This window comes from Lynx canadensis, chromosome A1, assembly GCF_007474595.2.
Source record: "Lynx canadensis isolate LIC74 chromosome A1, mLynCan4.pri.v2, whole genome shotgun sequence".
Lineage (NCBI taxonomy): Eukaryota > Metazoa > Chordata > Mammalia > Carnivora > Felidae > Lynx > Lynx canadensis.
In genome coordinates, this window is record NC_044303.2 from 211,384,733 (window position 1) to 211,412,253 (window position 27,521).

Consider the following 27,521-nt stretch of genomic DNA (forward strand, 5'->3'; position numbering starts at 1 on the left):
GCTAGGGCCCAGGCACATGAGCTCGGCATAGTTCTAATCAACCACAGGCTCCAGCTCTACCTCTAAACTGGTGGCCAGTAGGTGAAGCTGCTGGACGTTGCTGCCCGCTCTGCTCTGGGGTTGGTGGTGACAACGGCGGAGGCTCTTTTCAGTTTCTGGATGTGCCAGTGGTAGAGATAAGGGGAGGCTCTGTGAACTCCATGTTCGATTCTCAGGTATTCTGGGAGCACTCTAGTAGCCTTTATTAAATTCCTTTTCTGCACAAATCAGCCTAAATTTGTGTCCATTGCTTACACTGAGAATCCTGATAATGCTTTGCCTGCAAGCAGTGATACGACATTGGAACTATCCCTATGTGTCTCTGTCCCCCTGTGATAGTGAGCTGGGAACAGTACATTTCATCCCTGTAACTCCAGTGCCTAGCACAGAACAAAGTAAGGCAAGGCAGATCTTCAACAAATTGCTGTTTAATTCATTAACTTGTGAATTAATTACTTAATCGATGAGTGACATTCCTCTGAAAATCCAAATATAAAATGACAGCAAGTGACACCAGAATGTTTTCAGTGGTTGAGGAGGTCTGTGGCCTATTCTGTCCCTATTCTTCACAGAAGACAAGCACAGGCACAGAGAGTTCCATAGCATTTAATTAAATATGAGATGGTGACACACGTTGGATAGTCGTATACTTAGCAGCTCTGCAAAATGTTTGTAATGCATATGGGAGGTACATGGTCAAATCAGAGACCTTCACTGTAGTGAATGATGGGTAGTTTTTAGAAAAACCCCAGAAAAAAACCACTGAGCTGACACAAAGGCCATCTGATCTGCACCATTCCAGATGTCTTGACCACATATTCTCACCACCTTCCTGCTGGTTCCGTCTTGTAGCCTCTCCAGAAGTGCTATGGAAACACAATATGCACATCTGAAATAGCCTCTACTTGGCTTTTCTGAAGGAAATTTGCATGGAAACTAGAATGATAGGAGAGGCAAAGGCTAGTGGAAAATCAGTCGAATAATCCAGGGGCTCCCTAGACCCAGCCAAGATTGTTTAATTGCCCAAATCAGCTGCCTGTTTACCGGTTCTCATTTCATGCTCTACAGAACTAGCAGTTAACGCTTCTGACTTATGCATTGTGTCTGAGACCAATTTTTCTTTCCTAATGAAATGAAAAAGGAGGTTGGTGGGAACAAACTTGCAATCTGACATTATACCTTGTCCTTGAGTATAAAATCAATCATTAGCAGCAATTATGATTATAAGAGTATAATACATGGATTTTAAATCCCTCCAGTAACAGATAGACGTTCACACACTAAATTCAAATAATAACCTGTGCCCCAAAATACTGAAACATGGGATTTTAGAGCAGGGGTGGCTTTGATCTTTATCGAGACTTATCTCCTTATTTCTTCAAGAGATTGTCTATTATATCAGGGGAACAAACTTATGGCTTCCAGTCCTGAATTAACATGTAAGGTTTCTGTGTTCCAATTTCCCCAGAAGTTAAAGATGACAACAACACACCTCATAGGACCTCTGTGAATAAGGTATAGGACACCCAGGTTGGCATGGGATTTCCTGTGATAACCTCCTCTTTGAGACCTAGTTCCCATTTCTACAAAAGGTAAAGAACACACGTCCACCTGGTGGAAAATGTCTTCTAGGGCTGACACACCAGGTAGGTTCTGCTTTCCTGCCACACAGATGTATATCACTTGTCTGGCATTTTCCCTGACTGTCTGCAATTGGGCACCCTGAACATGCCTCTATTATAGCACTTTGTGTTATTGGATCATTTGTTTACAAAGTTGCCACTTTTATCAGATTTTCCACCTTATGAGGGCAGGGTCCCCAACTTTATTCACCTAACCCTGTGGCTGGCACATAGCAGGCTTTCCATGAATACTTGCCAAGGAAATGAAAGGGATAATGCTTAGGGAAATGCTTTGAAAATCACAAAAGCACTAACAAATCTAAGGGAATAAGAGATTATATTCATCACTACTGATTCAGAGAAAAGGATTTGGAAAGTACAATGGCCAACAGAGGAGTAAATGATCTTATTATCATTAGGCCTCAAAGCCAACAGATATGATTTTAGTCCAAAATTTAAAACCCGCTTTACAGATATCACAAAACAAAACAAACAAGAAAATTGAAAACTTAAAAACACTTAGCCCTCCAAAAACTAAAAACAGGACAAAAAGGTGTGAAATGTAAACAAAAACAATGGAAACAACCCCTTGAACAAAACAAAACTCTGAACTATGCCCTTCATTACTTCCTGTGCCTCTGCTGCTCTGTGTGGTTCTGCATCTGTCCATGGTCTGGGGGGCTGTGGGATGGGTGTTGGCAGCACTCCTCTGAGCTGAGATTTCTCAGCTGCCTTGACTTGGTTTGAGCTCGTCACTAAAAATTCATGTAAACCAAGAAATGCATGTTCTTTACCTTCAAGAACATGGCCCCAGTCGGCTCACTCACTGCATGTGCTTATAACTCTTCTCCCTGAAGCTTGTGGCAACATCCACAGGTATAAAACTCAGGACAATTTGTGGATGCATTTGGATTGGGGCAGTCTCTACACACAGAGAAGTGTTATTCCTGGCTCATTGCTCAAATGCACCTGTGTCTGGAGTTGGCAACAGGTTCTTCTATTTCAGATGGATGCAGCCGGGTGGTATTAGCAAGACAATCATGCTCTCGATAACTAACAACAGAAATTCTGGGCTTCTACTTTTTCAGAAAAACAGAATCGAATGGGATATGTGGGGAACAAACTTCAGTTTTCGTAGACATGGCTGGCCATGGTAGTTCATACATCACGTGACCCTTTCTTTCTCAGTGTTTTTAGTTTGGTGGCCATGTCTCTGTCTGGGACACTCCTGGTTTATGCTTGTTGTCCTGGAATGAGTATTTATAACTCCTCCTTTCACTTTCAAAAATGACCCAGTTTGGACAATAAATGACATAGTCACCCCATTTGTTATTAGTGGGGTTTGTCACTCAAGAATAGGATAGTCCCTAGTCAAGAAGAAGGTGCATGCTTTGGGGGGAACCATGGTTAGACTCCCAACCATCAAACCCCACACTGAGGGGGGAGCAAAATGGACAAGTTACTTCATACTTCCAAGTCTCCATTCCATCATCTATTAAAAAAGAGAATAATAATAATGATGATAATGATTGTACCAATGCCTGGGATTACTATGAGGATGTAGGGAGACAAGCTATGTAGAGCCCACTGGTATATAGTAAGTCTTAACAATGATGGCTATCATCCTTGTTCTCCTTTTCCTCTTTCTTTCCTTGCCCTCTTCCTGCCTTCCTACCCCCTCCCTTCTCTCCTCCATCCTTTCTTTCCTGTTTTTTTTCCCTGAAATAATGGAATAATTTGGGTTGCCTGAAGCAGAGTGCTCCTGCCTCAAGACAAATGCCCCTGGAGTGAAAAGGAGTGATCCAAGCCATGCTTCTGAATCCTGTAGATGATACAGAGGGCTTGCCTTAATTCTGTCTTCTTTGTGCTTCGAGGAAGAGTAGACAGAGCTCAGTCATCTTTGTCAGTCATCATGGTTCCAGTCCTGGGTTTCTGAAAATTCACTGGTTTTGGTAGAAACTGGACATGGTGACATAGGCTTCTTCCTGGCTCGATCCCAAGGAAGTGAGAATGGGTTGTCCCTGGGCAGCTGGGTTCAATGTCAGGATTCCTGATTGGAAAGGAAATGGAGTGGGCCCAGGGCCATTTGTAGTTCCAGGGACAAGCAGCAGGCCCTGGTACACATGAGGCCCATTCTTGCCACCATCCCTGAAGTCTGGGGGTCTGGAAGATGGGAGCACAAGAGCCTCACACATACTGACATTCCCAGCCAGGCATCCGAGGGGTGAATCTCCTCTGAACGTTTTTGGGGTGATGACTGCATGCTCAGATGGCCAGATGGGGCTCTGCACACCCCCTACAAGCCTCTGCTTTTCAGACTCCTCTGGTTGTGGCAGAGAAGTGTCTTGCAGAAAGCCTTCGGCTTCATCTCTAGCTTGAATGCCATCCACCTTATGAATCTGGCAGTCCAGGAAACTTTCAGGATTGAAACTCACATTCAAATTCTACACCAAAAAAAGAGAGAAGGCATTGAGAGTGCTCCAAAGAGACACACCAGCAAAGGTTCAGTTCAGGGAAAGATGTAACAAACTTTCTGACAGGGGTTTACCAGAGAATGTCAGAGAATTACCCACATGTTCTAGTTGACTCTACCACTGGATGCACTCTGACATGTCAGTCTGAAGGGACTGGCCATGCCCTCCAGCCCCATGAAAGCCCAGGAGACTTCTGAGACTTGTATCTCATTTTAGTTTTCTATATCCAGGGAGCTGCAGCTAGGATCTTGCAGTTATGGGATGCACAAAAGACCAACACTTGTGGTTCAACTGTTCCCTATCCTGCAATATTATTCTTGGCTTTTGGAATGCCTCCAACATTGTGATAGAATCACCAGAAGCACTTACCTTTTTTGGTTTCTTGCAAAGTTGTTCCAGAGTCTTCTTATGATCTGGGAGACTGGGCCACACAATAGGTTTAATTCTGAAATAAGAGGACATTGAGAAAGATGAAATGAACAGTGAGGGAGCATGCATGCACAATAGGTCTTTCCACCCATTCTGAGCCAGAAATCAGAAGAGCAGATTTCTAGTCTTGGCTCAGCCACAACTAGGCGGGTGAACTTGGACAAGTGATTTGCTTTCCCTGGGCCTCAGTGTCCTATTAATTCACAGAGGGGTTGGACCAGGGGTCATTGTCAGTGATCTCTGTGAACACCTTTGGGAGAGAACCCTGGAGAAGAGGAACAGTGAGGCTTGGCAAGGGTGTGGCTATGAAACCAACATTCCCCCGGCTCTTCTACTCTTTTTTTTTTTTTTTTAATTTTTTTTTTTTCAACGTTTATTTATTTTTGGGACAGAGAGAGACAGAGCATGAACGGGGGAGGGGCAGAGAGAGAGGGAGACACAGAATCAGAAACAGGCTCCAGGCTCCGAGCCATCAGCCCAGAGCCAGACGCGGGGCTCGAACCCACGGACCGCGAGATCGTGACCTGGCTGAAGTTGGACGCCCAACCGACTGCGCCACCCAGGCGCCCCTCTTCTACTCTTAATATAGGTGTTGTCATCCTACTCCTTCTCTTAACTGATAGCAACTCCTCTGCTCTGATTTTTGTGGAAGTGAGGAATATTTTCTAAACCACCCAGGGAAATTAGAGTATCATGGGGCACCTCAATGGTTCAGTTGGTTGAGCATCCGACTTCAGTCAGGTCATAATCTCATGGTTTGTGAGTTGGAGCCCTGCATCAGGTTCTGTGCTATCAGCACAGAACCTGCTTCAGATCCTCTGTCCCCCCCTGTCTCTGCCCCTCACCCACTTGCTCTCTCTCTCTCTCTCTCAAAAATAAACATTAAAAAAGACAAAAAGACAAATTGAAGTATCATGAGAGCATGTGGCACTGTGCTGAAGGCATCTTCCTAGAACATTAATAACTTGATGGTATGTGTCAAAAGCATCATTTTCATAATGAAACAGACAGGGCTCTGTCATGAGGTAGAATGCAAAAGTCCCATGAATTTGTGTGCTGAAATTCAAGACTTCAAATACATTCTGTATTTTCCATGGGTACCCTCAGCTGCCCAGACATTTTGGAGGCATGGTTCCCACTATTTTAGAAGAAAAAGTTTGGGGGCAGGGTTTGCCCTATGTCTAATTTATGTATTTTCACCCCTTATGAAATTAAATGTGGAAATTCACCAGTGCCTTAGGGTGGGGAGGGATGTTGGGCACTACAATTCCTGAAATGTCTTTTTCCCTTTGTAGTTTTCTCATCAATAAATAGGCTAGAGCTCCAACTGTCTGGGACCCCATGTAACCATCCTATTGATTAAAGTTCACCTTTTTTTCCATAATGCACAGGCCAAGATGACCATCAGAGACACAGAGAAGAAACTCAGAATGCTAATAGTTAGTAAAATAGGATCCATCCTCCCTGGAATGCAAGGAAAGATCTTGGTTAGTAATCATTAAACATGTAGTTGGGGAAGCTTTCAGTATGCTTTGAGTTTATTTAGTAACTCGAGACCATTTACTATTTCTTCAAAGTCGCCCTTCAGTGAACAGGATAATGTACTAGCTTTATGCACAAAGAATTTTGGCTTCAGTAAGTGGCACTCACGTGAGTGACCAGGTGTAGAACATCTGTCATTTGAAATGTAAAAGTGGCCCAGCAGTAAGGATAGCAGTACTCTTTCCCCAACATCTACCATCAAGAGAAGTAAACCTAGCAGGGGAATCAGGAGGGGGATGCTCTACCTCACAGGTTCGTCAAGTTCCAGTCTGAGAATGGGATGTTGGTATGTCAAGAATAGTTCCCCTCATACTTCAAAGAGAAGGTATATGTGGAGTGAGCCGTGTTCTTTGGCTTTTCTGGCCATTCTCACTTTCTAGACCATGTGGATACCTTTGTTATTCTGGAAAAGGAGGCATGAATGAGCAGCACTAACCTGCTCATCTTCTATCACCAAAGGTGTTCCCCTAGAGGAGCTTTTGAGAGACCAGCCATTGGGATTCCAGTCTAAATTGGTAGAGTGGAGGTAGTAGGTGGGGACTTTATTCAGAATTATTATCAGCTCCCAAGAACACCTGGGTCAGTGGAATCCAGGGCAGCCTATATCATTTGATCAATGACTATGGGTTCTATTCCCACTACTTCCTTATTCTTCACAAGAGGGGCAAATATGGCAGGTCATTCTCCAAAGACAGTGTAAACATACCCTCAGGGGAGTCCTAACATGTGGGTTCCTTTCACCTTTCTGCCTCTCACTCTTGTTCACACACCTTAACATGCAAAGCACTTTGCAGGGGACAAAGATTCTGCTGTCACTTCCCACCTGTGATCTCTGGAGTTCTGAAGTGGAAGCTTGGACTCCATTCACTCCAGAAGCCTTCAAAATAGTCATGATTAGGAATGGACCGGACTTTAATCTCATACATTGCATCAGGTTGTAGCTTTCTCTGTAGGAGTGCCAGCTTTGTACTGGATAAGTTCACATGCTAAAGAGCAAAACATGCCATTATATTTTTAGGGTCAAAAAAGACGTGTTGCCTAGATCCCCCAAATCATTTCAAGTTAAGTGACTTTAGTCATGTGGGTACTCTTGTTAGGAAAAGGAGATATGACATGGAGAGGAGGATGTGTGAGCTCATAAATGATGCTACCAGTGGTCAAGGAGGGCAACAGTACCATGGGTCTTTGTTTAGGTGAGCTGGACTCTTCAATACCAGGAGGATATAAATCACTCCCAGGCCCCCACCTTCCTTTCCACACTTCGATTTCTCTCTCTCTCTTTTTTTTCTCTTTTTCTCCTCTTTCACATCCCAAAGGAAAATACAAGGGAATGGTAAGGTAAGTGAGCAGGAATAATTTGTCTCTAGAAAGATTCAATTCTACATTGCAAATAGCAATATAGAGAACAAAAGTCTCTTCAGCAATGTGCATTATCCTTAAGAAAAAACTATCAATTTGATGGATAAAAAGTTAATATTCCACTGTTATTTACATTTATACTTATTTGATTATTAGTTTTCATATATTTATTGCATTTACATATATCTTATTTTATGAGACATTTCCAAGTTTCTTGCTAATTTTTTCTGTTGTTACATTTGTCCTTTTCTTAATGATTTATAAGGCCTCTTTATATATGAAGGATATTAACCATCTGTCAGTTGTATGTATGGCAATTTAATCCTATTATCTAATTTGCCTTACAATTTTGATTGTCATGTGTGCTGACACTTATAAGCCTTTATTTTTATATATTCATATGTATCCATCTTTTTCTCTCTTTACTGCTTTTATGCTTAGAATATTTTTCTTCATCTCAAGATTACATAAGCATTTACCTATATTTTTTCTACCTTGTTTAGTGTTTTCACTTTTACATAATTTATTTAAATCATCTTTTTATTCTATTTTTTAAGTTAGGCATTTAACTTAATTATTTCCCCAAACAGCTAACTGTCCTGGTATCATTTATTCAAAATTCTTCTTTTCTTGGGGCTCTTGGCTGGCTCAGTTGGAGGAGTGTGCAACTCTTGATCTTGGGGTGATGAGTTTGAGCCCCACTATATATATATATATATATATATATATATATATATATTTTTTTTTTTTTTTTTTTTTTAATGCTTCCTTTCTCCACTATAGTTGCTTTTCCATTGGTGCAATTTTCAAATGAAGACTCAAGAGAACAGGACCAAGGTACCCTCGTTTGTGTGGTAGAAGGAGGGTAGAACTGTTTTAGGGTAGACATTACACTTATGTAAGTACTATACAGCAGCATATTGCAAACAAAGAAGGCTGATCCTGGCCTAAGAAAAGAGAACAGCATGGGTATAAATAGGCATTCTTTTCACTGTGAGAAAGATAAGCCATCATCTGGTTTTTGTCCATGTGTTACAAATAGGACAGAATTTAAGCCAGTGAGCCCAGAGGAGCCTAAAAACCTGGGACACTTTACTTTTCTCCCACCTTCTCCTCAAGATAGATTGCAGGGATGGCCAGACCATTCCAATGACAATGAGAGCTATAACAGGATGGCCCAGAGAAGATCCAGGTTTTGTGAAACCTGAATTTCTTATACTTTGGGGAACTTCTTTCAGTAAAAGGTATATTTTGAACACAAAATTGCAAGGGGCCCTCCCCAGGTGAATGTACCTCTGGGATGAAAAAATTTATAACATTAAGAAGTTTTTATTTTATGATTTTATATACATATATTATAATTTTATGTATTTTATAGAAATTTACTTATTCAATATACTTATGCAGTCATCTTTATGCATTTTTTAATGTATAAATGTAGTTGATCTACATACCATCCAGTCATTTTCATGTTTTTCCTGGCGATAGGCTACCTCATGCAATAATTCTTTCACATACTTCTTTTGTAAGTGAGATGTGTTAAATGTCACCAGAAAGTCATTTGCTCCCTCACGATAGATGACTCTTATGTCAAAAGGAGCCTCAGGTTTAACTGGAAAAGAAAAAGAAAGGAGGTCAGTCTATAGGGCAGTCAAGAAAATAATTATACTTTTTAAAGTTCATCCATTCTGAAAATCACATTCTTTTTCTGGGTCAGTAATCAAGCAACAAATCAGAAAACATTTATTCTTCCTGGTTCAAAGCTTGACTAGACTTTTCAGCCTCCTCTGCAGTAGAATGTAGCCTTGTGAACAACGTGAGTGGATATGTGCACCACCTCCCACCTGGCCCAGAAAGCTTACATGTGTGACCTTATGTTTGTTCCCTTTCCACCATTTGGAGTCATATGTTGAAGAGAGTGGAACCACAGGATGAAAGAAGCCTGAATATTGTTTGAAAGAGCACTATGCACACATTAGAAATACCCATTTTGGCTTTTATGTGAGCAAGAAATAAACTTACGGTGTTTGAGATATCATGTTTTAGGGCTTATTTGTTATAGCAGCTAGTGCTAATTCTACACTAAAACACATTCACTTTGCCTTTTGAATACTACAGAATTTGTTACTAAGTAGCCTCAAAGCAGGAGTGTTTAAACTTTGAGTCTTCATTATTCCAATAAATTGGGTTTTAAGCTGGGAGCCTTGTACCTCATCTCAGCTATATAGAAGCTGAGGGTCTGCATTCTGTCCCTAAGCTCATAATTTTTAGTGTGACTTTAGTCTGGTTGGTATTGGCTCTGAATTCCTCTCTAGTCTCTTTCTTCTGTCTGCCTGCTGAGCAAACTTACTCTTAGGATCACAGGCACCATATATGAAATGCTGTTGGAGGGAAATAGGTTTTATTTCAGGCAGAACCTACCCTGAGAAAGGTACTGAATTCTTTGAAAAGCATGCATGTCAAGCAGCCTCCCCATCATTGACCAGGGGTTTTTCTGTCTTGGGTTCTTAGCTGCTCTATCACCAAAGCCTGGGATGTTTGTTTTCTAAAGATGGGGCAGCCACTTTTTTGCATGGCTGGTCTCAGAGAATGAGAGCACATACACTAAAATCTAATCTAAACCTATTGTTAATGAGAGAGTATGTGTTCATTAAACTCTTACCCTCTAGACTGAGCTGAATTCTAGGCTCTCTGCGCTGGGCTTTATGGCAGACTTGTTGACCCAGTAAAGTGAACTCATGTAATGGAGTTTGGCTCACTTACTGTAGTCACTTGCTCATAGTGGTGACCACCTAAGTTTCTCCTGCATTGCCCCAGAGATCCTGAAAAAGAGGAAGTGTCTCCTTCTTTGCCCTTGGATGTCTTGTAAAAGGGGAAGTTTATCCTTCTTTACTTTTAGATTCACTATAGAAAGGGGAGATACCCTGGGGGAACAGGAGGAAAGGGTGGTGAGTGTAGAGAAACAGACCAACAGAGAACCCCTGCCAAGCCAGTTCCTACTCTTCATTCAAGGACTAATTAAGATTCACATTTTCAGTGAAACCTCTGATGCTAAATTCCTTGCCTCATCCCCATCTCTCAAGGTCTCATAATAATGGAAGAATTAAGGAAAGAACAGACTGATATTGATTATACACCTACTAAGCACCTATGCCAGCTTCCACCAATAATCTCTATCGTCGCTACATTGATGAAGAAACTGAGTCTCAGAGAGGTTAATTAACTTAAGTTCAGGTTCCTATAAAATAGTTTGATATGATTTAAATCCAATTCTGTCTGATTCTGAAGCTCACTCTTCTTCATTTAGCTTTTCTTTCTGTACTCCATTATCTCACTCTGGCTTGTCCAGGTGTCCTCCAAATAGTGCTGTCTCTGGTTCAAAGAGTGTCTCTGAGCACATCAGAAAAAGTTGCTCATTTCTCAAGCAACATTTTTATAGCTTAGTTTATTCTGTGAGCAAACTGAACAATTACACAGACTCACTCTACCAAGACAAATGGGAAGGCAGGAAGCTGACCCTCTAGCCTTATCAGAGGGCCCATATCTAAAGAAGGGGGAGTGAGGGGCAGGTGGTTGCAGGGTAGCTCTGGTCTAGGGCTCAATCAGGAACTTCCAATTTAAATTCAATTAAATGACAGTTCTGCTAATCAAATGTCACCTTAGGAATCAGAAGAAGGTGCTGCTGAGCGACATACCTCCATTACCTCTCATCTGGTTGCTTAAGGGTGCTTTTCAAAGCCTGAAGGGGCTCACCACACCCAGTTCACAAGGGCCCAGGCTACCAGCTGTGAGCACAACTACCTTTCTTCCTTGGCCTCTCAGATGTGGCTTGGTAGGTTTGCTTCTGCTGAGATATAGAAAATAGGCTTCTGAGAGCACTGGATATGTGAGATCTGGGGATTCAGATCAGCAGGGTGCTACCTGGAGTCTTGAGTAGTCACATGCTCGCTCTGTAAAATGCCATGATGCTGTCAGAGGACTGAGAATCTCTGTCTTCCCTACCTGATTTTAGAGTAGTGAATATAGATTTGCAACCCCAATGTAAACATTTAGATATGGTGCTCTTGTGCAGTGCACAAACTGACCATCCATCCATAACAGCCCAGTCTCCAAATGACCAAAACCTACTTTGCTTGTGTCCTATATTCAGAATTACCTTGCAGTTACATTGGTTGTGGCCTATGTTGCTGTGTGTTCAATATGTACAAACCATTTGCCTAATGTCTCTTTTTCACTATCTGAACTTTTATAGGGTAATTATTCACACATGGAACTTTTGTTTTCATTCTTTATTTTACCAACTTAGTGAGGCAAAGCTGAGACTAGATTCAAAGTTTCTCACCTCTTTATTGTCTCTAATGAGTATTATTCTTTTACCTTTAATTTTCTTTTGGGATGGTGAAGAAGGAGTTGAAAATAGGGAGAGAGAGTGAGCCATAGTACTTAAAACCAGCAAAAGAATGAATGTACCTCTTCTATCACTTTGACCAGTTTCCCTCCTACATATATTATTTCATTTGTAAATCTCCATAGGTATAATAAACACAAGTAGTCATTATTCCATTGCACTAATGCGTCATAATTGGCTTAGACATTCTCCTATATCAGAGTCTCTCTGAGGTTTTGAATGTAACTTTATTCACCCTAGGGTTATAATCTGTAAGTAATAGAAAAGAAAATTTCTTGGGTCTATATTCTCAATCTTTCTGATTATTTTGATTTACTTGCCTGGCAACTAAATGATGAATTGGTAATTAATATTGACTTATAGTCAGATAATTGAATGGATTTACTGATTCATATTACTATGTATATGAATATTATATAGATCAAAAGGAAACATGTAGGTGAATTTACCAATTTCGATTATAATTTTGTTTGAAATATTTTTTGACCAAATGTAATATGAATATTCTAGGCCAAATATTAATTGATATTAACTTTTCAAAATAACTTGATAATTTAACTAAACATACTCTGAATATGGTGGATATATGGGAAGAAGAATACAAGGAATTCAGGAGAAGGAAAGATGAAGAGGGAAAGGGCATCAGAGGTCCAGCTCTAGTGACTTCACGTAGAACTCTTCCTGCAGTCTGTAGGTGCCAATCACTATCTTTCATGGCTGAGTTTGAAGACCCTCAAAATTCTTTTAAAAAACTTTAAAAAATGTTTATTTATTTTTGAGAGAGAGATAGAGTGTGAGCAGAGAAGGGGCAGAGAGAAAGGGAGACACAGAATCAGAAGCAGGCTCCAGGCTCCGAACTGTCAGCACAGAGCCCAATGCAGGGCTCAAACTCACAAACTTTGAGATCATGACCCTAGCCAAAGTCGCACACTTAACCCGCTGAGCCACCCAGGCATCCCCCTCAGAATTCTCTCATATTAAGAATTAGTGTCACATGCTTCAAAACTTCCAGATTTAAAAAAAATTCCTTCCATTAAGGACTTTGCTATTCTCTATTGCAAAGAGCTTTCATGATTTGTCTACTTTTAACATGCAGAAAGTCCAGACACAATCAGTGTCTTCATATATGTCCGAATGGCAAGCCTACTCCCATATACAATTTCTTACCTATCTTGACTACATTCATTTTCCTGCAAGTTATCTTTTTTCCTTTAAGCTTCACACATATTTCGCTGTCTCCAATCAGTAAGAATTTCTTTGTCCTGATGAAATACATCTCTTGCATTTTATTAAAAGTCAGGCATTTCACATCCAAAAGAGCCCCACTGTAGAAACAAAAAAGGAATCTATCTTAATTCAAGTAAGAGTTTCTGTATACAATGGAATAGCATTACATGTACATTTCAGTTTTGTGACTTCAACTCTGTCCACTGGTATGTGGATGTATAGGTGCTTGTGTGTGTGTGTATGTGTGTGTGTGTGTGTGAGAGAGAGAGAGAGAGAGAGAGAGAGAGAAATTAAATAATGTGGCTTCTTGGTACCATCACAATGGTATAATGATGATATACTCTGGCGTTACATGCAACTGAATATGAAACTGTCAAAGCCTGTTCATGAAAAACCTGGAAAATTCCTATTTTTAAATAATTGATCATTGAAAAACAAAAATGTTTTGTAGGTGGTTAGATAATTGCTCTTTTTGATGTTCTGCAGAAATAAATTCAGGAAATAAAGCCTGTAAAGGAACATTGACCAAAACAAAGTTAAAGGAAATGATACAATAGTCTAGAAGATTATATACATAAAACCATATACACTTAATGAGTAATTTGGGGACTTTCAAAGGTAATTTTGACTGTGCTCCACTTTTACCTCATCAACAAACTTTAAAATCAACCCTTATTGCCATGTTCCCTTTCCTCTTCCCAACTAAGATCAGTCTTTCAATAAACTGAGGAAGAGAGATTGTTGCTTATTGTACAACTAACATCAAAAGCTTCACATTGCACTTTTTTCAATAAAAAGTATAACTATTAGGTCCAGTAATAGCAGAACAACTTGTATCATACTAACCTTCCAATATATAACTATTATCAACCTTGGACAAGATATTTTTGAAAATCCTTTTTAAAAGTTTTAAAGAGTAATCAAAAGTATGCAGAAATTACAGGGAATTTTTAAAAAATGTTAACTTATTTCATTTGAGAGAGAGATAGAGAGGGAGCAGGGGAGGGGCAGAGAGAAACGGAGACAGAGAATCCCAAGCAGGCTCCATGCTGTCAGTGTGGAGTCCAGTGTGGGGCTTCAACCCATGAACTGTTAGATGATGACCTGAGCCCAAATCAAGAGTTTGAGTCTTCACCAACTGAGCCACCCATGCACTCTGAGAGGGAATTTTATCCTTTATAAAAGGGTAGATGAGCTCCTTGTTCCTGCTTTTTTCTTTTTCTTTGTTTGATAGCATTCCTCAGGTCACACTGTGACAGGCATCTAGAATCTAACAAAAAGCCACAGTTTTATTGTCTTGAGAAGTTAGAGGACTTCTTGTGTGGATGGATATTTTTAATGGGGAAAGGCCTAGAAATGAGGAAGCTATGGAGAGATCTGCATATAACCTCTGTTCATATCATTATATGTCCCTTTAATTGTCAAGTATGAAGGAAACTCTAAGGAAACCATGGGAAAGGAATAGCTAGATGACACTAGAAATAACTGAGCTGAGATTTTAGGTATTATCTCAAAAGAAAAGAGAATTTAAAGTTAATCCAGTCAAGTTAACTAACAGAGTTCAAATCAACAGTTGGCAGAGTAAGTTAACAGAATCCAGAAAACTTGTTGTCAATAATGTCTTTCCTATAGTCAAAAGCTACTACAAATGACTTAAGAAAAGAAAAATGAGACCCATAGTCAAGACAAAAAACAGTCAATGGAAACTGACCCTAATGTGACCAGATGTTAGAATTAGCAGAAAAAGACCTTAAAGCAGCTTTTGTAAATATGTTTAAGGGCTGAAAAAAGGATATGGTCATAATGATTGAATAGATACATAATGTTAGTGGTGAAATGGAAACTATAAAAGAAAACAAAATGAAAATGCTATAACTGACAAGTAAATCTAAAATCTTTAAAAATGTACTGAGTGTTGGGGCACCTGGGTGGCTCAGTCGGTTAAGCGTCCGACTTCAGCTCAGGTCACGATCTCGCGGTCCGTGAGTTCGAGCCCCGCGTCGAGCTCTGGGCTGATGGCTCAGAGCCTGGAACCTGCTTCCGATTCTGTGTTTCCCTCTCTCTCTGCCTCTCCCCTGTTCATGCTCTGTCTCTCTCTGTCTCAAAAATAAATAAACTTAAGAAAAAAAATTTTTTTTTTTAAAATGTACTGAGTGTATTGGAAGGACTTAATAACAGATTGAAGATGGCAGAAGAAAGGGTTGTTGAACTTGAAGATAGATCAATAGAAATATTCAGTCTGAAAAAACAAAATCTCAGTGACCTGTAGGATGATATCAAGACTATTAATAGAAGAACACTTCCTCAACCTGAAACAGGAAATTTAGGAAGAGTCTACAATTAACATCATACTTAATGGTGAAATTTTGAACATTTTCCCCTAAGATACAGACAAAACAGGAATATGCACTTTCACCATTTTTACTCAACAATTTACTGGAGGTTCTAGCCAGTGTGTAAAACAGGACAAACAAGCAAACAAAAACACATCCAGGTTGTAAAGGAAGAGAAAAAAAGCCTTTCTTTATTAGCGGACAACATTATATAGACTCTCCAACAAAATTACAGGAACTAGTAAGTTGAATTCATCAAAGTAAGAATATAAAGAACAATTATATTTCTACAGACTAGTATCAAACAATTAGAAAATAAATTTTAAAACCAACAGCTCCATTTATGACACCAATGAAAACATAAAATGCTTAGAGATAAAATTAATAAAGGATGTTCAAGGACTTAGAAATTATAAAACATTCCTCAGAGCTATTAAAGGAGATCTAAATAAATGAAGACATACATTCATGGATTAGCAAATTTAGTAGTAAGAAGATGGGAATATCCCCTAACTTGGTGTATGTAATATTAATCAAAATCTCAGCAGGATTTAAAAAAAATTGACAAGCTGATTCTAAAATTTATGTGGAAATACAAAAAACTCAGAAAAGCCAAAATCACACTGAAAAAGTAGAACAAATATGTAAGATTCAGAGCAGTTGATTTCAAATTTACTATAAAGCTATGATAATTGGGCAGTCTTAGCACTGGTGTAAGAATAAATAAAAGGATCAATAGAAAGTATAAAGAGTTCAGAAATAGGCTCACACATAGAAGGTTAACTGATTTTTAATACAAGTACTCTATCAATTCAATGGGAAATAGAAAATCATTTCAGCAAATTGTCCTGGAACAAGTAAACAAATGTAGGGAAAATATGACCCTTAATCTCATGCAAAATTAATTAGATATGGATTATAGACCTAAATGTAAAGGCTCAAACTACAAAATATCTAGAAGAAAACATAAGAAAATATCTTTTTGACTTTATGAGGGGACAAAGGGAGTAATGACACACAAAACACTGAAACATAAAAGAGGGGGAAAAAAAGGGTGCCTGGGTGGCTCAGTGGGTTAAGCATTGTACTCTCACTTTTGGCTCAGGTCATGATCTCATGGTTCTTGGGTTTGAGCGCTGGGTGGGGCTCTTTACTTGCTTTTGGCTCAGATCATGCTCTCACAGTTCTTGGGTTTGAGGCTGGGTGGGGCTCTTTACTAACAGCCTGCTTGGGATTCTTTCTCTCCCTCTCTCTCTGCCCCTCCCATGCTTGTCCACAGACATAAGTTCATGCACACACACGTATGTGCTCTCCTTCTCTCTGTCTCTCTCATTCTCTCTCAATAAAAAAACAAACAAACAAACTTAAGGGGCACCTGAGTGGCTCAGTGGGTTAAGCCTTGGACTTCAGCTCAGGTCATGACCTCACAGTTCATGAGTTTGAGCCCCAAGTCAGGCTTCTGTACTGACAGCTTGAAGCCTTGAGTCTGCTTCAGATTTCTGTGTCTTCCTCTCTCTCTTTGCCTTTCCCCAGCTCACATTTTCTCTATCAAAAATAAATAAATAAACTTAAAAAAAATCTGCTGCACCTTTACAAGAAAAAAAAGACATTGGACTTTCATCAAAATGAAAACTTTCTGCCTATTAAAGTACACCTTAAGAAAATGAAATGGCAAGCTACACACTGGCAGAAAATAGTTGTAATGAAGACATCCAATAAAGGAATTGTATCCAGAACATATAAAGAATTCATACTCATCAACAATAAAAGGATAAATAATTGGGTGAAAAGGACAAAAGGCTTTAACAGGCACTTGCTACAAGAAGACATGCAAATGGCCAGCAAGTATGCAAAATGATGGTCGACATGATTTGTTACTTGAAATACATAAATAAAAATCACAAGGTATTATTTCAAAGCCAAATGTTGGAGATGACTTTAGCTCTCACACTCTGTTGGTGGGAGAGTAGAATGGTATAACCACTTTGGAAAACTGCTGGATAGTTTCTTACGGTTAAATACACACCGAGCCTATGATATAGTAATTCCATGCTGAGGTTTTTACTGCAGAGAAATGAACAAACTAATTTGTACAAAAATTTTAACGGCAACTTAAAAATTAATAGTCTCAAATTTGGAAAGAAAAAAACCTCGAATATCCATGTAAAGGAGAAAGGATTAAAATTTGTGATATATTCATTCAGTGGAATGAAAACTCAGCAACTGAAAAGATGAGATCTGAAACATGCATCAATGTGGATAAATCTCAAAAAGAAAAGAGTAAACAGTGTGTTATTCCACTTATAAGAAGTATTGGAAACTGGCAAACCCAAAGGGTGATGGATTGTTCACAGGGGATGGGTGGCTAGAAGGGGACAGAAGGGTAAAAGAAATGGTTTGTATGAAAGAAAGAATGAAAAGTATGCACACCTATTGAAACAATAATTAAACAATGCAAAATAAAAATAAAAGTACTCATTTCTCTTTCTTTTCCAATTGTCAATTTAATTTCCGTCTCCTGTGATAAACATGATTACCAATTTGTTTTCCTATATGCTCTTCCAGCCAAATAGCCCTGAAAAGAGGGATAGCTGGCTCAAATTGGAAGTGGGGATTGTAGCAAGAAAAAAAAAAAAAAAAGAAAAAAAAAAAAAGAAAATGAGTTTGCTTACATGAAAAGAATTCTTTTCATTAACCAGATATTTTTAAAAATATCACAGGGAATATATTCTAAAAATGTCCTTTGCTACCTACGGTACAGAATGTGTTGGTTTTCTTTGGTAAATTAGATGTGTGTACACTTTCCTCAACATGTGCTCAAGTGAGCCCTTTCCAGGATTGTGCTGGATTCTGAGCAGAAAGAACATGTCTGTGTGGCTTGAGGTGAGGTGGGTGTGGGGTTAAAATCTGAGGAGGATGGCTCGGCTGTAGGAGCACAATCTCCCTGTTCTAGGCTGCTGTGGTCTTTGAGTGACTAGTTACATTCCTGTATTCAAACAAAGACAGAGATGGGTCAAGAAATTTTAAGTTTATTAATTGGCTAAATATATTTACTATTTGTGGAACATCCCTTAAAATTGCCACCTTCCCCCAATTATAGTTTTTTTGTTAACTGTTAATCTTTCAGGGTATGCAGCTGTGTGGCTTTAAATGTGTGTGTGTGTGTGTGTGTGTGTGTGTGTATGTGTGTGCACGTGAGTGTGTTGGAGTTTCTAGTGAGTGTGTCCCTCATTGGGCTAACTGGGTTTTCCCCCTTGGAGTAGAGTAAATATTAAAAGCAAATTTTTAAGTTGGGCCAGATGGATACCAGGGAACAAACTTGGGAGGAATGTCATATGGACAGTTCTGAAGATAGCCTACATTTCATAATTTGATAAAGATAGAGGGGGAGAATTAGAGCATGATCCCATTTCTGAATTTTAGGTAAACATATGATGTGGAGAAATTAGAAAGGCAATGCCTTTTAGTTCAGTCAATGAGTTTGCAATATATTTTTAAGTGAAGCATAGTACAATATTCAATTATAAATCCTTAACAGGTAGCAAGTTTTTCGTATAGTTAGAAATTTAAAAAGAACCTAAAATGGCATTCTTGGTTTATTCCCACTTTTTGGAAAATAAGATAAATGAGCAAAAAAAGAGTAAATAAATAAAGGATCACCCTATGGCTGACTTTTGAGCTTGGGCATCCTTTTAAGGGGTCTGAATTCCAGGAGCCACCCTATGTGGAGGGGAAGCCATGTTTGTTGCTGAGAAGAACCTATGGCCTGGAATAGACAATCTTCTTTGTGCCAATGACACTGGCTTCAGGCAAATGGAAGAAACTTAGTGTATTCCCCATGAGCTCAACTCAATTCAATGTAATTCATTTCAACTCACTTACCTAATTTGAAACAATTTCCTTGGTTACTAAATATGTATTGTTAAGGTTAGACGTATTCTAGAATGACACTGTCCAACACAATAACCACCTCCCAATATGTGGTTATTGAACACTTGAAATATCACATGTGATGTGCTCTAACTATAAAATATACAACAGATTTTGAAGATGCAAAAAGTAATGTAAAATATCTCATTAATGTTTGTGTTTATATTGATTACATGTTGAAGTGATAATATCTTGGATATAGTATATTAAAGCGTATTGTTAAATCAGATATATTAAATTAAATTAATGTCACCTATTTATATTTTATTTCTTAAAATGTTGCTACTAGAAAACTTAGAATTATATATGTGGCTCACATATTTATGGATCATACTATATTTCTGTTGGAAATACCCAAAATTCTAGGGTATTTTGGGGGCAGAAAAAAGCACCACAAGTATCCAATGTTAAAATTAAACACAGAGACCGCACTTGAAAATTCCCTGAGCAGACAAAACAAGTTCGTCATATATGCAAATATCATTTTAGCTTACTTTACAAGACAAGCAAGATTAACTTAACCTGGGTCACTTCTTGTTTATGCCTCTGAAAATCATAAGCAAAACTTAAACCATTTGCCAAAATTAATATGAGGTAACCACCAACCAATTTCCTTTTGGTTAAGAAAATTCTAATATTATAGCCAATCATTGTAAAGAATAGACACTCATTGTCTTTACACTATATAAGTTGCTTTATAACAATATACCTCTGAGCCTCATTCTATATTTTAGTTTGAGCACAGCTGGTTTGCAAACTGTCTTTTTGGTACATGCTCAATAAACTTTTAGAAATTACTATTTCAGTGATTTACTGGCTTTACTTCTGGGGTGGCTTTTTTTCATGTACTTTTGACCCCAGTAGTACTATAGGCCAACAAATTTGGGCCTATACAACCTTCCCAGAGGGCATCAACAGTAACCCACTCACACAAACCCTCTTGTTCTGAAAATAGGGAGAGACTCCTGGGGAGACCATAGTGCCTACTTCTTCAATTTAGCTCCAGCCTCCTAAATCTCTTTCAATCTTGTCTGGTTTAGCTTGATAAATGCATTTCTCCTGATGGGGCAGACAGATACCTACATGGAAACATTAAAAAACAGAAACAAAAACTGTAGCCTTTGTTCCTCATTTGGCCTCTAAAGACAGAATCTATCTCAAAAATATTTAGCAACTTTGAAAGTTAGCATGGTTTACTGGAGAAGGACTAAATTAATAACCCCTGGCAGATATTGCTAGGTAACTCTAGAATATGAGATAAATTTGGCAGGGTGCCTGTGACATTGGTGGTAAATCATAGAAACTAAAAATGACAGATAGGAAGTGCTATCTGTAGGTGGCACATGGAGGTGACTGTGATGCTCCCAAGAATGTGGAAACAAACAAAAAAATCAGTTGCCTTTGAGAGCTGACCATGGACCTTATATAAGCATCTAGAAAGCAGGGTCCCAAAGTCAAGTGCCCACAGTGTCTACGAAAGTAACATAAATGCGAAAAGCGGGCTTACGTTCAGGGCTGAGATTTAATTGTTCATCCACAGAAGCAGCAGGAATTCTGTTCAGGCCCTTTTGCTGGATGGGCCTGTTATTATCAAATCTGATTTTTAAAGAGATACCTAGATGTTTAAGTGCTGGTAGCTAGTCTTAAAACATTAAGCACTTTGAGATCTGAACCAAATAACTTTAAACTTTAAAATTTTTTTAAAAATATTTATTTATTTTTGAGAGACAGAGAGAGACAGAGCATGAGCAGCAGAGGGGCAGAGAGAGAGGGAGACACAGAATCTGAAGCAGGCTCCAGGCTCCGAGCTGTCAGTAGAGAGCCCAATGTGGGGCTCAAACTCAGAAACCGCGAGATCATGACCTGAACTGACGTCAGATGTTTGACTGAGCCACCCAGGTGCCCCAACTAACTCTAGTCATAAAACCAACAAATAAATTTCCTTTGTTTTGCTTCTATATTTACTGAACAACTTTTTGATCTCATTTTTAATAAAAATCAATCTACATTGAGAATTAAGTACTATTTACAGGTATTGACCATATGCCAACCACCCCAATGCAATGTGGTTGTTATGATCAGAGAGCTTAAGTAGCAACTCCTTGGTCACAGAGCTCCTTAAGTGTTACTATGGGGATTCTAACCTAGGTGCTTGCTTTTAGTGCCTCTGTTGTGTTATTCCAGGTACCTGAGAGGTGGTTAAGTTTCTGGTGAATAAAAAATTTTCAGATCCCTCAGTAAGAGTGGATTTATATGGACATATACTCCATTGGTCTACTCTGTTCCTCTTCTCCCCAAACACCCACTTCTATTGGTCCTGAGCCCAGTGTGAATATTTGGGTATCTATAATAATTGTATCTATCAGTGTGAAATCTTCAATTGGCATATTGGTAATATAACTCTGTGATTTTGGCTAATCCAAGCCCATTCCTGGGAAATGGATCCTTTCATTGAACACCAAGTAATTTGGTTTCTAACCCCAGGAGACTGGTGACCAGATCAGGCAGGTGGTAAACTCTTCTAGGAATATGCCCCTAACAAGCCTGCTGGGAAACAGCATCTGGTTTCTGTCAACAATTCCACCTGTGAAAAGACTTCAGAAGAAAGTACATTTTTCAATAATTTCCAATTTCTTCTTTATAAACATGTTAAAGGAACAGAAAGCTCCAATGAAGCTAGTTACATTGGCAAAGCAACCTAGCCTCGTAGGCAAATACAGCACTCCAAATGACTTTGACTTGAGAAACAATGTTCCTCCTGGGATTAGGAGTTGCATGAAAGTCCCCCTCAAAGTGTGGATACCTTCACAAACACAGATGCTCTCCAGAATCACCTTAACCTCCTCATACTTAGTGTTTCACACTGAAAACATGTCTTAAGACAATCCCTTTCCAACCAAAATACATAAACCCAATTGTAAACCCCCATTGGATGCTGCAGATAGATTATAATATGACAGAAGTAATCAAAAGACTTGCAAAAGGAAGTGGGCAAGTTTGTTCAAGTGGTCAAGGAAGTGGTGTGAGTGAAAGTGGACAGAAAGGTCAGCCTCAGCCTCCTGAGGAGAAACTATATGAACGCTGCTGTCCACCAAATAGCGTGGTGGAGAAGCCAAAGTCACATAACTGTTGGAGGGGATTTTGTCCATAAAAAGGAGCACATGGCTGGAATAAGCTGTTTGCCTGTTTTAGTGTAGTTTAGTTGCAGTATAGATTCTGGACATCGTAGATTCCTATTCTCCTGACAGATTTTATTCCTGGAAAGTGTGTTATAGAAGTGAACCAAGAAGCAGACTGAGAACACACAATGGAATTCAAGTCCAAGATTGTGTTCTCGAATGACTGCATCAGGAAGCATTGCATGAGCACATTCAGGAAGCTCCTGTAATTTAATGTAAGGCATGGAATTTAGGGCTTGTCTAGACCATATATTAGGGGGATTGGTGAGAGTCTACTGAATTTAAGAAGCCCTCTTTTACTACTAGTGGGTCTTGACTCCCTTTTCTTGGTAAGAACCTACTTAGGGCATTTGCTATGAATTTGGAAATAGCGCTAAGTTAGAATTTCATGTTGGAGTATCTTTTTCAAGTCATCAGAGACAGTAACCCAAAGCAATGAGATGGTTTATGGAGGGAGAAGAAAACTCTCTGAGTTTTTCACCAAACTTTCAAACCAGAGAGAGACTTTTTTTCTTTGCCTTTTCCCTGAGGCCTTATGAAAACAAGAGCCAGATTATTCCTGCTGATTTTTGGAAAATTGATACTAAGGGTACCATCTAGAGTCAAACTGTGCCAAGAAGGTGGAAGTTAGGTCTGTATTCATAGATTTTTTTATTTTAATGCCTCTTTCCCAATAATTATATATGGATATGTCTTCCAATTAAGTTATTATTTTTTTAAGTTTATTTATTTTGAGAGAGAAAGAGAGAGAGTGAGTGGGAGAGGAGCAGACAAGGAAGGAGAGAGAAAATCCTAAGCAGGCCCTATGCTGGCAGCGCAGAGCCCTGTGTGTGGCTCGAACTCACAAACCATGAGATCCTAACCTCAGCCAAAATGGAGAGTTGGATGCTCAACCAACTTAGCCACCCAGGCACCCCTTTAATTCAATTATTAAAGTATTACATTATTTATTTATCCAAACCTCCCTATGAATTTGTACAACTCATTTAACAGGTGAAGAACTTGAGGCCTACATGAGTTCCATAGCTTGCTTTAGGTTGAAAAGCTAAGACGTTGCTGGTATTGGGATTAGAAAACAGGCAACAGCCCTCCAGAGTGCAGCAAGACACTAGATTGTCTCAGGCAGATAAATTTTGGGGGAGGAGTGTTCTAAGAAAGCAAGATTTAAAGTCTGCTATGAAGGGGGCACCTGGGTGAATCAGTCGGTTAAGTGTCCGACTTCGGCTCAGGTCATGATCTCATGGTCTGTGAATTCAAGCCCCGCGTCGGGCTCTGTGCTGACATCTCAGAGCCTGGAGCCTGTTTTGGATTCTGTGTCTCCCCCCTCTCTCTCTGCCCCTCCCCTGTTTGTGCCCTGTCTTTCTTGCTCTCAAAACTAAATAAAATATTAAAAGAAAATAAATGCTAAAGTCTGCTATGAAGTCAGGAGGGTTGGGAGATCTCCAAGTTCCATACCATCAGCTTGCTGTACCAGCAAGGACTGACTGACAGGAGAACCTATGAAAGTATCTTTGCTGGAGTATTTTGGTGAAGAACAAGGGGTTTCAGGAAGTTTTGGGAATTCATTCGATTTTAGTACTTGACAATTATGCTCCATACTCTTTCCTTTGCTGCGTAGTACATGAAAAGAGAGACAGGATTTCCAGGCACCCGTAGGAGCCAATATTCCTCACCATATTTCAAATTCCAGATTGGTGCTGTTGACATCTGGGTCGTCAAAAGTACAGGTCAGCAAGTGCTGGGATTCATCCACTTCCAACTGACTGTAACACGAGAATGGATAGTCATCCAGTTCGGCATCATCAAAGTCTCCTGGGGAGGAACAAACCTGTAGTTGTTAATGGGGCAAATATGTGCATCCTTTTGAAATCTGGAGTGACATTAATGAAATGGCAGCCTTTGGGGGCAGACATGAGGGAGCTGTTATAAGTTTATCTCAAGAAGAAAAGCCCAAGACAAAAGACAGAAAAACTAAAACCAAAGCAGAAAAGATCCCAAATCCAAACCAAAATAATACCTAAAGAGCACAGATTTTTCTAGAATCATAATGATTTTTCTAAATCATAAAAATTAATAAATAACTTCCAAATATTCATTTTTAAATACATTATACTCTTTTTCTTTTTAAAAAATGTTTATTTCTGAGAAAGAGAGAGAGAGAGAGAGAGAAAGGGAGACACAGAATTGGAAGCAGACTCCAGGCTCCAAGCTGTCAACGCAGAGCCCAATGCCGGGCTGGAACCCATGAATTGTGAGATCATGATGTAAGCCAAAATGGAGAGTTGGACACTCAACACACTGAGCCACCCCAGTGCTCCTATCTCCAAATATTTCTAAATACCTCTGACACTGGGTTAGTGCATTAGAGATCTAGAGTAAAATACTAAACATACACTTTCCTTTTTACACTATAATTTCTTCTGTTAATTAGTGAATTTCAAATAAGAGATACTCTATCTCTATTATTCAAATGCTACCTAGCCTTTGACTATTACTAATCTTCATTTATTTCCTCCCAAATATTTTTTGAATGAAGGAAGATGAGAGCTATCATACAGTCAGAAGTTCACTTTTTTAAGGGATAGATTTCCCTTACCTGAATAGGAATTCCAACTAAAAGTACAATTGATTATCTCCATTGTGTGAATATTTATTTAAAGCAATTTGTCTTAAGCTACTAAGGCAAACGTGATTAGATTAGATCTGCTGGGACTCAGATCTGGTGGACTTTCCTACAAATCCTATAGGTATTACTTCAGTGCTTATAGATCCTTCTTCTATAGATACTGTATCTTAAGATATTATCAGAATTCTGAAAGTATGTAGTGAGCCAGAATCTTTTGTCAGTCACTTTTGGTAAGTACAATTTGTCATAGATTGTATTTGATTTTTTAAACTGGGTTGAGGCCCTTAAGATTCAATAGACATTTTGTATCTATATTTCATAATATTTAATAGAAAAAAATGTATCAGCAAATATACTTGGACTGAGACCTGAGAAAATCCAGAATAACCGAAGCCATTCTCAGAGTAATCAAGTGTGAGCTTATGATGGCTTCTAGGTCCATTGTTACTAAAAATCACTTTGGCCCATCAATGCTAGAAATTAGAAGCTTCTAGAGCTTCAAATAGGATACAGAATATACTAAAATCAAACCCATTGAGTATCCTGAAGGTCCTTTTTACTTAAATTACCAAGTAGTTCTGTGGGAAAATTAGTAAAGCTGGTTGTGAGTGGAGTGGACCAACTAGATGAGTGACAGGTTGGTTCAGTCAAAGCCACAAATCTTGAAAAACTACATCAAGATAAAAAGCTGTGGGTGCTGCTCTATCTGACCGTTCCTAGAATCCATAGGCTTACAATTCTGCCACAAGCAAAGACTCCTTATGTAATTTCAGTAGGGTATAGACCCCTTCCTGATGACAGTCAGGTTTTTGTTTGTTTCTTGAGAGAGAGAGAGAAAGAGACAGAGAGACAGAGAATCTTAAGCAGGTTCCATGCTTTGCACAGAGCCTGCCATGGGGCTTGATCTCATGACCGTGAGATCATGACCTGAGCTAAAATCAAAAGTCAGACGATCAACTGACTGAGCTACCCAGGTGCTCCCTGATGACAGTTTTAAATAATGAGGGGCAACCCACTATTTAGGGCTCACACTTTAAACCATGTTCATTCCTAATCTGATAGTATTAAAACCTCGTCTCCTAAAACCTTTTCTCAGTGGAACAGTGGTGGTTGTAGCCTGCCTTTACACAGCAGTCCTCATTCTGTTTTGAGGTTTTCTCTTCTTTAAATCTTCCACCAATCCTGTACAACAGAACCTACATTACTATTTGGATTCAGACTTCTGTGGATCAGTTTTGTGTCCAAAATTCTTCAATATACAATATAATACAATATACAAGATAAACCGGAGAGCATAGACTAGCAGATGCTGAGCACCAGCAGAACGAGGCATTCCTACCACCCTTAGCCATCCAGTCTGGTGAAGTGTGTCTGATGTATATGCTTATACAATATACAAAACACTAGTCATACAATTAAAGTGGCTATGTTTTGAGAAGCAGCTTACTGGCTCTTTAGGAGATGTTACTGGGCAAAATTGCTTTGTAACCGAGAAAAATTCCCCTCAACAACTTGCAAAATTGCATGGCATTTTACAAAGAGAATGTTCTACCTGACGTAAGCTGAAAAATTCTTAGAGTATTATACACAGTGGTTAAAACCTCCAACACCAGAGCTGGACAGATGTGGGTTTAAATTCTTCCTATTTTACTTTGTAACTGTGGTCCCTGTCAGGTTACTCAACCTCTCTACACCTCAGTGTTTTGATATGAAAATTCACATTATATGAGAAATCATTGAACAAATATATGCAAAGAGTTAGCTTAGAACATAGTAAGCACCTTGGGGCACCTGGGTGGCTCAGCCAGTTAAGCATCTGACTTCAGCTCAGGTCATGATCTTGTGGTTTGTGAGTTCGAGCCCTGCATCGGGCTCAGAGCCTGGAGCCTGCTTTGGATTCTGTGTCTCTCTCTCTCTGCCCTTCCCCCACTCTCACTCTGTCTCTGTCTCTGTCTCTGAACAATAAATAAACATTAAAAAAATTTAAAAAAAACATAGTAAGCACCGAATAAGGGTTAGCTATGATTATTATCATTTTTCTGTTTTTGAGAAATAAGTAATGAAACGGTAACACAAGAATTCTAATTCTAAGAATCTACATGAAACCTTTGGGGATCCTTTGAAAGAGTTCTATGTCAAAGGTATTATTACTATGATTTTGAAATTACATAGAACTTTTCAACAGTGAGTTAACTTACTATTCTTTCAATACTATCTAAGCATATTTGTCTATAAAAATTTAGTTTTTTAAAATATGCATTATTGACAAGGCCGTGTGGTTTGGAAGTCTTCCTGTTGAAAGGAATTAGTTGATCAAAAACATACATGGTTTGGATTATTAAAAAATATCCCT

General features: G+C 39.0%; 1 protein-coding gene across 2 annotated transcripts in view; it reads right to left on the reverse strand.

The window, feature by feature from the left end:
• Window positions 1-451: 451 nt before the first annotated feature.
• IL7R (interleukin 7 receptor) overlaps window positions 452-27,521 on the reverse strand; it is a 28,582-nt gene continuing 1,512 nt past the window's right edge. Inside the window, exons 1-8 of one of the 2 annotated variants that reach the window (XM_030331434.1) lie at window positions 24,216-24,303; window positions 20,351-20,442; window positions 13,041-13,198; window positions 8,920-9,077; window positions 6,930-7,092; window positions 5,935-6,028; window positions 4,505-4,580; window positions 452-4,105 (exon numbers count right to left, since the gene is read on the reverse strand). In XM_030331434.1, the coding sequence (XP_030187294.1) occupies window positions 3,602-4,105; window positions 4,505-4,580; window positions 5,935-6,028; window positions 6,930-7,092; window positions 8,920-9,077; window positions 13,041-13,158 (1,113 nt within the window). In that variant the 5' untranslated portion in view covers window positions 13,159-13,198; window positions 20,351-20,442; window positions 24,216-24,303 and the 3' untranslated portion in view covers window positions 452-3,601. Of the gene's footprint in view, window positions 4,106-4,504; window positions 4,581-5,934; window positions 6,029-6,929; window positions 7,093-8,919; window positions 9,078-13,040; window positions 13,199-20,350; window positions 20,443-24,215; window positions 24,355-27,521 lie in introns of those variants that run through there. The other variant, XM_030331427.1, reaches the window with a different exon arrangement.